This window comes from Chaetura pelagica, unplaced genomic scaffold (assembly GCF_000747805.2).
Source record: "Chaetura pelagica isolate M959 unplaced genomic scaffold, ChaPel_1.0 scaffold244, whole genome shotgun sequence".
Lineage (NCBI taxonomy): Eukaryota > Metazoa > Chordata > Aves > Apodiformes > Apodidae > Chaetura > Chaetura pelagica.
In genome coordinates this window covers 2,892,024-2,907,549 of record NW_009953719.1, presented here as the reverse complement: position 1 = coordinate 2,907,549, position 15,526 = coordinate 2,892,024, and the positions used below count along the sequence as shown (strand labels likewise).

At 38.8% G+C, this 15,526-nt stretch overlaps 1 protein-coding gene across 1 annotated transcript in view; it reads left to right on the top strand.

Moving 5' to 3' along the window:
- DSCAM (Down syndrome cell adhesion molecule) overlaps positions 1-15,526 on the top strand; it is a 393,639-nt gene that overhangs the window by 224,457 nt on the left and 153,656 nt on the right. The window contains exon 8 of the mRNA XM_010000447.1: positions 9,420-9,698. Within this exon, the coding sequence (XP_009998749.1) occupies positions 9,420-9,698 (279 nt within the window). The remainder of the gene's footprint in view (positions 1-9,419; positions 9,699-15,526) is intronic.

The window sequence follows — 15,526 nt, the reverse complement described above, 5'->3', positions numbered from 1 at the left end:
GGGGGAAGGGCTAGAATACAACTGTACTTACTTAATTTATGGTACTTTATACCTGCTGACCACTGGCCTTTGCAGCTGTAATAATACCCTTTCAAGATGTTTTGCTTTGGTCTGTATTAAATGCAATTTTCTTTTTCACTTTTTTTGTGAAGTCAACAGATCCCCCTTTCCTCTTCCTCCTGCAAAGTGGAAACAATTGTTACTGACATCCTCAGAAGTAATCACTGAGATTAGCCTTGCTAAGTATCTTGCACAGGTCCTCGCCAAGAACAGAATTACTCTTAGCAGCAACTGGTTTCTTACTCTGCATTTGGCCCAGCTCTAGTGGTTTGCCATTGGGGTTCATATACATCTGCTGATGGCAGAGGACTATTGAAATCAGATATCATAAGGAGAAAAATATTCTGTAGAAGTTGCAGGGTTTTGTGTTCATTCCTCCTAAGTCTGACCTCCCCTCCGCAGTCTTCTCCAGCTCAGCCTTGCCCAAATCCTGGCTTTTCTGCTCTGGGTTTCAAAATGAGATTGTCCTCCACATCTTTGCTATCTCTGTCCTCATTTCCTCCTTGTTCTCCTGACTCAAAACTAGTTTTCCTCTTCGGAGCTCCCAACCTTGAGTTACAGTCCTCTCTATCTGCCTGTCTTCATGTTTTCCATCTCCACTGGGTTTCAGTCTCTCCCCTGTATGTGAGTAATCATTCACTGTCAGAGCTCTACCTCACTCCATTGCTTCTTTGTTCCAGTCTTACACTCCCAGCCAGTTTCCCAGCTCCACTTTACCCCTCCCATCACAGCTACAACCTCACTGCTTCCCCCTCATTGCCCCTAAATCAATTGATATAATTCCCTTTTGTTAGCCTAGACACTGCTTTGAGCTTCTGGTCCATCACTTGCTGCTACTATTTGTATGCCCAACAGTGCAGGCTGGATCCTCACTCTAGTCCCTTGATCCCCATGTCTCCATTTTTTCTCTTTGCATGGAAATAACTTTTTTCCTGCTTCCTGGGCTCAGCATGGGCAGCTGCATGAGCACTAGCGAGACAAATGTTTTAGTGGTGGACTTGGAAGTGTGCCATGTGAACTGTGGGACTTGATGATCTTAAAAGTCTTTTCCAACTAAAATACTTCTATGATTTTAAATCTTTCTGCTTGGATTTCTGACATCACACCAGACTGCACCTGCCATACATGGCTGGAACTGACTCAGCCACTGAAGGCAGCTCTATGATGTGTTCAGTGCTGCTTGAACTCTGGGAGCTCTTGGCTGTTAGTCATTGGAAAATGTCTTCTGAGGATGTGATAACTGTGGGGAGTTTTGCGATTTATTTACTTGGTTTTGCTCAGACTGCAAATTTTGAGCACCCTGTGATGATTTTTCATAGGGAAAGGAAGAATATCTCATACTAGTGTCATCATGTGCTGAACTTGAAATCCACAGTGCTATTCATGGGGCAGGTGGAACTTTCAGATTCTCACAAGGCCTTTTTTTATTTTATTTTATTATTTTTATTTCATTTTATGCTAGGATCAATATATACTGCATCCCCTGTTCTTGGAAATAGCCCCTCTGTTGTAGCTGAAGTTTTCCAGCTGCACTGTCTAAGCCTGAGGCAGACACCTGGCCTGAAAAAATAATATCCAAATGAAAGTCAAACTGCAAGCAAACAAAAGTAGTCTTAGAAGTGTTGGCAAACAACAAAAGAGGTTATATTACCCACTCCATCTCCAAGTTTCATATTTCAATTGAAACACAACCCCTCAATTGGCAAGACAGTAAAATAATGACAGCAGCAAGTCTTCTGCAGCATTTTAGTAGATCTCAAAGCATTTTAGAAACAGGATAGAGTCATTATCACAATTTTTTAAAATTATGTAATTTATCTTAATAGTTTTCTCAGGTACAGTAAAAGCCATCTACTGTAAGTGATTATTTTCTTTTCATCAGTCTCATGGGACACACTTCTCATGTACACAGCCTGCTGCTATTCACACTTTTCCAACAGAAATTAATTGAAAAAGAAGCCCCTGAGAGGGAAGGGTGCAGCATCATTAAGATAAAAAGTGCAATGTTCAAAAGGAGCAGTTCTGAACTTGTAGAGCTTATATATCTCATTGATTTAGAAGGCTTCTCATTGCCTTATGCCAAAGTGACAGCACTTCATCTGTTGTGAACCACATAAAAGAATTGTACCAGCCTGTTTTCATTTGGGTTTGTTTGTTTGTTTGTTTGTTTGTTTTTGCTGTTTTTTGTAGAAAACAAGCAAACCTAAGAGGGTCTATTTCTAAATAACTTCATGTTGTGACTATTTGAGTAGATTCTTCTCATCTTTCCTGGGAAGTATCTAGCTTTTTTTAGTATATAAAATGTTATTGGTGGATTTGCATTGCATATCAGTTCAGGAGAATTGATAGTGAAAACTTTGCAGGCACAAAAGGGAAAAAACATCAGAAGAAATCTTTCAAGGGTTCTTGGGACCCTGGTGCATGCTGTCATCAAACAATCTGATAATCTGTTTATGTTTCAGACTGTGATGTGGATTATGGCAAGTGTGAATTCAGTTTCATGCTTGTGTCTAAGATGTAACTTCTTACCTGTCCTACTGACTGAATCTTGCCAATAATTTCAGTCAGATATAACTTCTGGCCTTGATGTCCTTCAGATACTTCTTTCATTACATGACTTCCTACCTTTATTTCGCTCTCCTATATCTTTTTGCATCCCTGCAAGCTTGTTGCAGCTTCTTCAGGAAGAACTATTCAGATGTCTCAAAGTGGCTGGAATTGTCATATGCAGGATTTATGCAAGGGCCATGTGGTGAGAATGGATGAGAATGTCCAGTTGTGCAAAAGATCCTGCAAAAATCCACTTAACAGTCATTCTCAGGTCACATAATGGGCATGGGGTCCTGTTAAGGGGAGCAAACAGTGGCAGAGGTCTTATTTAAGGGAACGTACACTTTGATAGTGGTGTTTCCCATGAGAACCCCAGCAACCAAGTACCTGCATAAAAGACTAAAACTGTTTAGTATTCGATATGTAAGACTTACCAAGTCTGTAATTTTTTTGCAATTCAACATAAAACAGCTCAAGGTTGGCCTTGGAGTAAAATAGATGATTTATATTCTTTAAAAGCTCACAAATGTCATGTGGATGCTGCAGTTAAGGGTCTTATTTTCTACCAGTACACTTCTAATATACTATACCCCTAATGACTTCACCTCTGACATTGCAGAAAATGGTCACTCAAAAATGTATGTTACAGTTGTTTTGTTATTATTCTAGTCTTCACGATGGGGAATTCATACATCCAAATATAAAAGTTTTCACTTAAATCTAAAAGAAAACTCACTGGGCTTGTGCACAGTCTTGTCTCTTTCAAATACAATTTAAGTTGTTTTACAGATGTGTTTATGAGTTATGTAAACAATATAAACTGAGCCTTAATATTTGAATAAATGCTTCAGCTGAGGAGTTCAGGAGTATCTGCATATTATCAATCTGGGATTATCAAAAGCTAGTCCTCTTCTCTCTCTTACAATGCAGCTTTATTTACTTTGGTTTTGGAAGAAGGCATGTTCTTGCTCTCTTTTGTATGTGTTACGTATTTTGTCAATTATATTTGAAATACTTATGTATTTTAAAATTGCTCTTAAGGTTTTAAGCATTTTGCTTCATAAAGTTCGTGTGAGCTCTTAGTGTGTGAGGGAGGTACATATGGTAAGTACATATAATAATAGAATAGTTTGCATTGGAAGGGACCTTAAAGATCATCTAGATCCAACCTCCCTGTATGAGCAGGAACAAAACCTACTAGATCAGGCTGCTCAGAGCCCCATCCAGCCTGGCCTTGAACACTTCCAAGGGTGGGGCTGGAAAGCCCACATATAGAAAGTGAGACTGTGCACAAGTCTGGAATATGCTGTCCTAATTTCAAACCAATGTGTATAATAGCATGCAAAACAAAAGACAGTATTAATCCTTTGGAAACAGAAAGGTCGTATAAAACCAGCTGCTTATGTGCAGTCCTGGGATAAAGGTGAAACTGAAGCTAGTGGGAAATCAGTCAGACTACTCAGAGGAATGATTTTCAGAGCCAGAAATCATTCTGTTCAAGTCCTCTCTCATTTAAATTCAGAACTTTTAGCTCTAGTCATTTAGTTGGTTTCAACTTTTCACAGTGTTACTTGAGGACAAAGATCATTTTAAATCATGTAGGGGCTAAACAAGGGCAATAGCTCTGGACCAGGTTTCAAAAGCATAGTAAAAATAGCTAGAAAGTGCTTCTGAACACCTAGCCTACAAGTGAGGCTTTTTATCAGGTGGCACTTAACAATAAAGGTAACTGCTTGTTGTGTTAATGTACTCTTGCAGCTGCTATCTTATCTTCAAATCAAGGTTTTCTCTTTTAAAAAATAAATAGCAAATGCATCCCTTTGGGCAGGGAGCTGAGCTTCCCACCATCCTAGGTTTGCAGGGTGCTTCATATGATAAGGGCATGCACTTTTCTCCTCTCAAAGGAGCCTGGAAGGAGGTGGTTCAGTAGATGGATGAGATGTGACATAAAAGCACTCTTGGTTTCGACACAACATTTTCCATCCTCTCTTATTTTGGAGGAGCTCTCAGAACAGCATCAGAAAGCCTGCAAGCTACCAGCACTGCACTGCAGAAAAGGGGAGTGGGTACTAAGGTGAAGGGTGAAGTCTCTCTTGTAAACTGCCCTGGGAAATACACACCACAGCATTTGTTCTGCTGCACTCAGCGACAGTTCCTGGTAAAGTACCACAACTTGTAGTAGTAAGATTTTGAAGATATCTGAATGCACGGCTACATTTGGTAACTAACGAAGCTGCAAGGGGAGGGAAAAGTGCGAGAGCAGAGGCATTTACAGGGATTATTTCCTTTTATTTTCGTTTAGATTTGGGTTTTTTTGTTGTTTTTTTTTTGTTGGTTGGTTTTGTTGATGGGGTTTTGTTTGTTTGTTTGGCTTGGTTTTGTGTAGGATTTTGTTTGTTTGTTTGTTTTCCAATGGCACACTTAGAAAGGCCCAAAGAATATACCAATATTCCCTCTTTTTAAGACAGGATACATTAGCATACAATGGAGGAACAGGGTATTAGGCTCGGCTCAGTAAATGCCAGTAACAGATAGTTGGATGAATGACAAACCTTACTGATAAGGCTCAATAGATACAACAAAGAAGCAGAAAAAAAGCCTTGCTTCAGTGACTGTGCAGTTGCTTAGACCCACAAAGGATGGAGCACTTCAGGAGAAACAATCAATGGCTGAGAAAACTTACAAATCCCTAGACTGTGGCTAGGGTTTGTGCAGAGACTAAACAGTTTTGGCTTTTGCACTCCCAGTGGACAGAAGAGGCTATGTAGTTTGGTGGTTCTTTGCATCATTCAACGGACCTGCATTGTGACTATTCATTTCCAATGATATTTTATGTTGTGAGCACAGCTCCTGCAACAGTGTGGTTGCAAGAAAATCCATTATGGAAACATTTCTAATAGTAAGCAGAGTACAATGTTCATTTTACTATGCAGAGCCACAGGAGAGGAACACTATCTTCACAAGATGGCTGTAAGAGACAAGCTGTCTGCAAGATACTCTGTTTTAGTGAATCATTTCAGCACTTTCTTGCAACACAACTCCCGGGGAATGGAGGACAAGAAATTAAGGATGTTCCTCTGCTAATGGAGAGCAGCATGGAAGCCCTTCTTGCCCTCCTTTACAGTAATCTCCCAGAGGTACAGAAGGCCTTGCTAGGGCACAAAACCACAATTTAAATCTTCCTGCATTAGCACTAATGAGGCTGGCCTGCACTCTTCTGCTTAAATAGACACTTAATTCAAGCACTCATCAAGAAAGCATTCCCAAGACACTGAGCTTCATTGCATGAAGCAGAGATTTTCACTCCTTTGTTCATTGTGGGTAGAGAAAGAAACATCTCTTCCATGTACACAAGCACACATACACATACAGCCCTCTCTATTTACAGTTAGCATGTGATATATATAAAATAGCATAATATAAGGAAGAAAACATAAACAAGCTCTGAAGTGTGGTCAACCAAAGCTATGTATAGGGAAAGGAAATGCTTCAACACATCTTGAAGTATTTTAAACACATTTTAAATGTCCTACTGTAACTTCTCTCTCTCAGAATTTAAATAGTATACATCCCTCTTACTTTTTTGTAGTGCACTTTGGCGATGATACAGCTTTAGTTTGAAAAAAAAAGCAACCAAAAAACCCACAAAAAAACCTACATGCTGTTATTCAAGCTTGATATTTTCTTCTGTCAAGGATATATGTCAAATTTTTACTGCAGAGATAAATGTAGATAGAGATAGATACATACAGAGAGACACGTGTGTGTGTGTGTGTGTGTGTGTGTGTGTATGGCAGCTTTTATATTTCAGAAATTATTTGCCTGACTTCAGGTATATTTTATTCAATGTTTTTAATAAGTGATTTTTTGTGATTTTTCCCTTCTTCACACTAGGAGGAAAAAAAAATCTCCTATGTTAGGTCACCAGGAACTGTCTTTATCAGCCCAAACTGGTAAATACTGTAGCTGAAAAACATTCCTCAGTACTTCAAAGTTATCGCTAGACTATTTCCTTTCTTAAAATGCTGATTTTAAATTACACTCTTCTTTTTAAAATAAGCTCCTTGTCAGGACTGCAAGCTGCTGCAGGTTGAATATACATTCTATTTCATGAAGCAGAAGTAAATATTGGTTTCCTCTGTATCTTAAAAACCTAAGTAGAGGGAAAATGTGCTGTCTATAAATATTTTAGCCAATTTCTGAAATGCTTTGCAGGCTGCTACTAAAATTTTAGATTTGTTAAATGTGGCTTTGCAACTCAGTATTTTCTGGCAAATATTTCAGTGTGACATAAAGATCTTGTTCCCTGTTTTCTTCATCGGGGAGATGGAAAGTGATAATGCACATACTATTACTTGAGCAATATGTTGTCTGACTTCTGATATAATTTTAACCGTGAAAGATTGGTTCAAATTTATTACATACTCAGCTGAAAATACAGAAGCAATTTGCCACCCTGGTGTGAATTTTAGCATATCTTTCAGTCATGATGAGACTAAGAGACTAAGAAACTAAGAGAAGAGTTTGGGCAGAAATGTGTTAGCCAACATGGTAAGGGGGGCACTTGGCATTTAGCAGATATTTGCACTCATCAAGGGAAAAGGTTATGTCAAAACCTTTTGACAGTCTCATACTAGAAATTTCTCATTCCCACATATATTATAAACTGCTTGTCAATAAATGCTAAGAAAAATGTGGCCTTTTTTTGCTGATGTACAAAGGATCTGAAATATCTCATGTGAATGCATTAGCTGCGCTACGGTAATCTGAAGAGGCAGGCAGACATTTTGCCTCCCTTTGTGACACTGGGTCCCCAAGTGACAAAGCAGTTAATCTCCAGTGATCAAAGTTGAAATAAATTCAGTCATATATTTTTCCTTTTTTTTTTTTTTTTTCTGTATGCTTGATCTACCATATTTTAAAAACACAACAGGACAGGTTTTAGCAATTTGAGAGGTGACAGTTAGGAAAAGGCATTATAGTGTGTGAAGACAAAATTGATTGCAGCAGCACTTCTCACAACCACAGACAGTGAGCCACTCTCACAAGAATTCAGGGAAGGCCTGTAAGGATGAGTTGTGGTACCCTGTGCCTGGTGTTACCCCTCTGTGGCTGCTACATGCAGCATAGCTTCTCCTCATCAAATGGCATCAAGGCTGTGCCAGAAACAGTGGAGTTAATATCTGATTTCTGCAACATGATGTGCTTATACACAAGCTTTTGAACACGCCCTTGCCCTTTAGGGGGTTTTGTGTCACTTCCTTAGTGATAAACTTCCTTAGTCCTGATGGAAGAGCAGCCAACATATGCAACGATAAAAGGAAATGCATTGAAGTACCATAGTAATTGTCACGAATACTGATCCCTGCATTCCAGAAATAGGACACTGGCAAAAATGCTGCTGGAGAAGTCAATGGGCAGGTATACATTGCAAACACTTTGGAGAGATTTTCTGCTTCTTAACTGCTTCAGCTCTGGAGAAAACATAGCATTAGATTTGCAAAAGGGAGAAAGGACAAAAGAAATACAGTTAGATAAAGCCACCAGCTCCATTTTGTTCTGAAGCTGGCTAATATACAGTAGTATAAATGTTCTGCTGTGGGTATCCTTCAATCTTCCATGTTAAAGAAGTTCAAATGTACTACAGAGTAATCTGTCATACAGGACCAGGAAATTCACTCCTATATGTATGGTACAGAACCTCTAGGAGCTTTCTCTTTTGATAAATGAGCATTTGACTACTGCTTGCAAAGTTGGTTTTATAGTCTTTTCTGGAGTGATTGATAGAAACCTACCTTAAATCAATGATCTGGCTGTTAGAGTAGTCCTCTGAGAAGGGAAGAAGATTTCAGTTCCTTTATCTGAGTAGGTATCTGATTCTCAATTTACTAAATTGTTAGTGAATGTTCCAGTCACAACCTGGAGAAAGGGAGGCCCCCCATTAATTGCAGCTTTGTTAAGTGAATCCAACCCACTGTTTCCTTCGTTTTTATTAAAAATATCTGAAAACAAAATGGTTTCTGAGAAGTGGAATTCTTCTCTATGATAGAAAATAAGAGCATTTCTTTCATAGTTTTTTGTTCAGCCACAGAATGATAATAATAATAATAATAATAATTTTTAAAATATTTGCCAAGCAAAACATGCTTAGAAGGAATAAAACACCAGCTTGAGAGTTTATGCCTTGTACTGGTCTTCTGTTTAAAAATCAGTTTTAACCTAATTTGCTGTCCTACAAATACTGTATAAGCCTTTCACTTCCTACCTCTACACAATCTTACTGAGAATAGTGACTTGAAACTTGAAACAGTGACTTGAAATAAAAACCCTGAGCAGTTAAAGAGGCTTACACTCCCTTTCATCATGTCCCAGAGGCAAAGCTGGAGCCTCTTCCAGGTTTATTCTGTGACCTGAAGCAAGGCTCTTGAACCAGACCCTGAAAGCTGCTGAGCCGTTCCTGGACTGTCCAGGCAATCCCACTGCTGAAAGTTCTGGCGAAGCATGAGGTGGCAGTTTAATTTCTTGAAGAAGTGCTCAATAGTCTTGTAGGGATCTGCCAGAGGTGTTGGGTATCTGTAGAAGGGGGGGGGGGCTTCACTGCTTGTGGTCTCATCTCATGCATTGTGTAGTCAAGAAAAAAAAGGTATTTGCAAAATATGTTATTTTTTTTAGTTAAACTATGCTCTATGGTTGATCAAGATGTTGATTTCACATTTGCAGCACTACATATCTGTTCCATTATGTTATTTTCAGGAAAAAAAAAAAAAAAAAAGTGACTGCAACAGCTTCTCTTTCCTCTTTCGTTTCAGTTCCACCTTTTATTCAGCCTTTTGAGTTCCCGCGGTTCTCCATCGGGCAGCGGGTCTTCATTCCCTGCGTGGTAGTCTCTGGGGACTTGCCCATCACCATCACCTGGCAGAAGGATGGCAGGCCGATCCCAGCCAGCCTTGGGGTGACGATTGACAACATCGACTTTACCAGCTCCTTAAGGATTTCTAATCTTTCGCTGATGCACAATGGAAATTATACCTGTATAGCTAGAAATGATGCAGCAGCTGTGGAGCACCAAAGCCAATTAATTGTGAGAGGTAAGTACATGTAATTAGTTTGAAGGGTACCAATTAAATGGAATTCACCAGTATTTTGTAATGACATCTGTTTGATGGGAGGTATAAAAAAGAGGAAAATATGGTAATCCCTCTCTTCATAACAGGGAGCACCCAGAGTAATTAAGCACAGAGACTAATATGACTTTTTCCATCTAAAAGTCTGAAAATTAGACAACAACACTGGAGTGCACAGGGTGGATTGGGGAGCCACAGGATTGACTTCCTGGAAAAGTCTGTGAAGCACATGACCATTCAGTACGATCAAGCCTTTCAGTTGGTATCAAATACCTCTCTGTAATTGTTCTAGTCTGATTATCTCATTTTATTTATTTTTTATTGAGATCATCTTCTCATATAATATTATGTCAGTGAAAAAGCAAGCATTGATGTTGACTTCATAGGAGAAAAGACTCTCTCCCCTGTTAACATGTTTTCTTTTTCTTACTTGTGTTTATTACTCAATTAGCATGGTTCATTTTCTCATGATGAATTCACAACATTTTGTCTTGAAGTATAGGAGAATATAGTTTCAGAGGAAATATTTAATGTGCAAAAAGATCTTTCAGAGAGATACATTGCCTTCAATAGCTTTTACCTTTGAAATAACACCCTTGCTGTATTCCCCAGAGATTATACGTTCTGAAACATTCTCAGACTTGCTGTGCAAAACTTCTGCGAATCTAAATTGCTTCCTATTCTTTTTGAAAGTTTTTCAAAGTGTTCTAGATTTTCATTTTTTAAGTATAAGTCACTTACACTCTTCCCTCTCCACTGTCTCTCTCTTAGTACTAAGCCATTAGACGTCTTGGAGGAAGAGGCCACATACTGTAATACTGCAAGTGACCCTGATTATTTCTGCCTGTTGCAGATCACTACAACTTATATTCCCTTCAATAAGCTTACTAAGACAAATCTTAAAACCACTCAGTAATTTTTCCAATGTTTTCCAGGCAGTTTTTCTCCCTCAAACATGCATTTGAAGCAAAACTTCTGAACAGCTTTTCCTTTAAGTCAAATCTTCCCACTTTCTTTGGACTACTTCATACTATTCCACTTATAGAATGTGTATGCTTATTTTTGTTAACAATAGTGTTACCAAAACCCAGCAGCAAATAGGTCCATTGCTTTTTTACTAGTTTTTATATTAATATTACTTCAATGATTTTTTTTTAAAATAATTGCTTTTAATCTTGTATTATTCAGTACAGGTGTCTATTACTTTCCCCATCTATCCAGTAATTTTTAAACTAAGTGTTTTAATTAACTCTATGGTTTAGTTATTCTTTTCCTCAACTGTTCTGTTAGCCTTTAAATATATGCATCATACTAATACTAAAAGATTTTATTCACCTTCTCTTTTCCTGGAGAAGGGAAAGTTGACAACTTTCCATCACAACAAACTGTCCACTGGCTACGTCTGCCTTATGCAGAACTGCTGCATCTAGTCACAGCTGAGGTTGTACATTATTTGCAGTTATACTTCGTGCTTGAAGTGATGCAAATTAATCACTTTAGCATCTCTGTATGGATTCCTATTGGTATTTCATCAAAACAGGGATGGTAGGATGGTCTGCAGAAAAAAACAAACAAACAAACAAAAAGTTGACACAGGTATTCCCACTGAAAACTGGCTCTCTGCAAACGCTGTCTATCTTTTTTCCAGCACCAAGATCCATGAGCCTGTAACAGCTCAAGTGAGCCCACACGGAGGGATATCTGCTCTATGCCTCACTGAGGAGGGCAAGCCCTGCCTTCCCCTGATGGTGTCCATGCTCTCCATGCCTTGTCTGGGCTGCACCATCCCTGCCTCCTGTTGTCAGTGGGCAGTTCCTTTTCTAGTATGCCTGTGGCCAGCCTGACCTCTGTTCCCTGGACACATCTGACTTCTGCTGCCTTGGGTGGCATTAACTCACTTTTCTTCCATGGCCAGAGAGCTTGCTCTCACCCCCCTTTTCTGCTGCTGATACCAACACCTCCATTTTCTCCTTGTTTGTTACTGCTGTGATTGTAACTCCTGAGGAGGGTTCTGGCTCAGCAATGAGATGATAGCTCTTGAGGGAGTGCACATGAAAGGCATCCTTATAAACCCATGGGCATGATAGAGGATAGCTTTTCACTCTGTTTTACTCAGAGGTTTGAAGCCTGGTGAGTCCTATTCCTGCAACTTTTCAAGAGGTTATGAGGGCTATTCCGTTCTTCTCCTCTTGCTTATCTTTCTGCCCAGCTATTGTTCTGCAGCAGCTTCCTTTAAACCTCTCTCCTGTCTCTTCTCTCTATGTCAATTTAAATGGCAATGTCTTAATCAGTTTTGCATATGCATCTGGGAAAATAGTTCTCACTCAATTTCACCTGAATTTTCTTCCAAAACCCATATCTCTTTCCCACATATTGAACTGCTTCAACTGTCTCAGTCTACGTAGGTCAGAAGCCAGACAGCCATCAGAGGGTCACGGTCACTACTCATCTTAAACCAACCTAACCTATGCACATTTCAGTAAAGGCTTGTTTTCCTACTGTGTCTTTCTTCAGGCTTTCTGATCCCTCCTCATCTTTTTCTTCATAGGTGCCATGTAACTGAAGCATAGTATTTTTCTAAATCAACTAAGCAATTTTTCTCCAAATACAGGGAGAAGAAACGGTGCTTAAAATCATCTTCTTTTTAATCCACATTGTGTGATGGTTTCTCAGCAGTGTGCTTTAAAAGTAAATGTTGACTTTCCTATATGTTGGGGGCTGTATTCTGGAAATCTTATTTATGTGAAGTATGTGCATTTTGTTATGAGAATTGACAGTGAATGGGAGAGGAAAGTAAAGGGAAATATGACTGTTCCCCATGAAGTTTCTTCTTCCTTATCTACACTGTCATTGTAATAGTTTCAAAATAGACTTTAAAATTATGAAGAGTATCATGTTTCCAAAAAATGCGGGAGTCTTTATCCTTGTACAGTACATGGGTAGACTTAGAAGTAGAATCTAAATGCACTCCATTCCTAAAATGAATGTAGAAACAAAGGCCAACTGCTTGTTGCTACCTTCAAACTACTAGACTGTACACTAGCTTCTGCAGAATCCATACAGCCACATAAATTCTTTGGCTTTACAACCTGAGATTTTTTTCCTCAATATTTTCTCTGTCAAATCACTTGTATCTGCTGTTTTTTAGCATTCATATTTTTCCATTAAGTTTTGACTCTCCTAAATAGAATTCCTATCCTCTTCTACAAATACTGTTTTTCATATCTAAGCTGCGCTGCCATTTTGCCAGCAGTAATAAATGGCAAAAGAAAAGCACACCCTGGTCTCTTAAAGTCAGAGTAGCTTATAGTAAATCTTCACTGATGTTCCCATTATTTTGTGCTCTATAAAAGAAAATAAGTAGTGATAAAGAGCCCTAAAAATACCCAGCCAGCTAGGCTGTTTTTTCCCCACATTAAATATCAGAAGATGATGACTGGCTTCCACAGGACTTCCTTGCAGAGTGCCACATAGGAGATGGAAGGCACCTGCTAAGGGGAAGAAACTGAGAGGTGAAAGCTTTTGATCAGCTCTGCAGCCCTGGGTAAGAAGATTTTAGGGCAATCTCAGTTCTCTTTGCCATGGGTTTCTTGGTGAGGATCTGGAAATGAAACAGTCACACACTGTGGACACAGATCTGTCAGTACTTCTCTCCACGATTTATTACCCAATTTCAGAGAAGTCAGAAGAGGGCAAAATGCCTCCAGTGGAGCTGAAAGCTTAAAACTGAAAAGAGTAGATTGATTAGAAACACCTTTACTGAGTGTAATACTAGACACCAGAGACTCTAGTCAGGTGAGCCCTTCTGCAGACAAAAGAACTGTTCCAATTGGAGTTTGTACTCACCCTCATGATACAAATCCACAGAAAAGCAGGCTCTATTAGTCCTAAAGTTTATGGAACATCTTTTAAAAGCTCATTAATTAGCTGCTGGGAGAAGCCTACCATCTTCACTGCATTTAGGGGCTGCAGGTAGGCAGTCCATATGAGTGAAAACCGGGGTTTCCTTCTCAAAATCCTGTGCTCCACAAGATCCCAGCCTGCAGTTCCTCTGGAAATGCATCAAAAAATTGCAAGCTAGGTGGGTTTCTAAAAAACTCGTAAAGCATTATTATTTTGATTATGTATTTCTTTATCACACTCTTGGATTGCTAGGCGTGTTAAGAAAAAGAATAGGATCCTGTCATGAAAGCTATCCATAGAAACTAGGAAAATATCTTCTCTGTCAACTACTTATATCATCATGCAGAATTAATTAAAGCTCTACTCATTAAGGCTATCTTCTAAAGAATGTTAACATATCTATATACACTTTATTATGTGTTATTAATTTCTATAGGATTTCAAAAAATGCCAATGAAGTTATGAAATAAAAAACACTGAAAAAAATTCAATTATTAATCAAAAAGAAAAAGCTCCTGAATATATTACAAGTTCAAATTTTTTCAGCTACTGCTAGAAAGGAGAATTCAAAGGTAGTGGTGGGCACATAAAACATGGTTTTAAAATTCCTGTTAGTGAGCACATGGTAATTTAAAGTTGAGATAAGGACTTTAAATACGTATTAAACACCCTTAATGCCTTTAGTACATTAAGTGTAAATGTATTTTCATTTTGCACTTGCCAGGAATGTCAAATATCATTAGATAGTTAGGCAGCCAATGAGAAGGCCCTGAGCCTTGAATCTTCCAGATAGGAAGACAGTATCTGTTTGCTTTCTGATGTTTGGTGCTGGTGTGATACAGCAAGTTCAGTTTGTGATAGAAGAGCAGTGGGAGAAGATTTGTGGTCGCAGCTGGTGTCAAAACTCATTTACTTTCTTTGCTGGTGTTTGTACTACAGCTTTGAAGATTACTCTTGAATGTTTCATTTCTTATTTAATGTTCTCATTAGACAAACCTGATCAACAAAACCTACTCAGCACTCAGTTTGCAAAAGTACTTTTTTTTCCTTGAACTGCATAGCAAATGATTTCACTAAACCAGCTAAATTGACCCCTTAGGTCCAACGACCAAATTTAATAACTGTTCATCTTTGCTAAAGTACAGTGTTTGATGATCTCATTCATTAATACATCAATGGTTTCTTTGGCTGATTAAATTTCTTCCATCATTTTGACGGTATGATCTAAATGGAAAGTACAAATATTCCATGTAAAAATGAAACATTGTATTCTGGGCCAATGACATAGATTATTTCTGAACTCATTCCAGTAGCCCATCGGAGGAGCTCATGTCAGGAGCCTTCAGAATTGCTCTCCAGTGTCCAGTACTCGTTGCTGTACTTGGGAGCCAGAAGCACTTGCACAGATTTGAGATCCAGGAAGGAATGCATGAGTTTGCCATCTAGTCCCTGGCATAAAGCACAGTCAGAAAGAATTCTTAGATTTACGTAAAACATCACTTAACCAGGGAATGTTAGTAGCTTGTGGACTTCACTTAGTAGCTTTTAAAGTCCTTCATTGCCAGCATCAATGGCAGTGGTAAGCAGTATCTTCTTCAAGTACCAACTCATATTTTATCATCTTATCAGGATTGTTTCCCACAAAGGAGATAATGAAAGCATTTCCCTCCCTTAAAATGGCACTATGTCATTCATGTTATCTTCAGCCTCCTATTCTGATTCCTGTCCTTTATTTTCCCTTTGTGAGAATCTGAGACTACTAGTCATAGTATTGACTGAAAACACTGTTCAATTAAATAGTTTGCATCTGTCAACTTACTGCTCTTACACTAAACATTCATCAGCTCATTTCTTGTCACAGATCCGTGGGCAGCATGAAATGAGAGAGC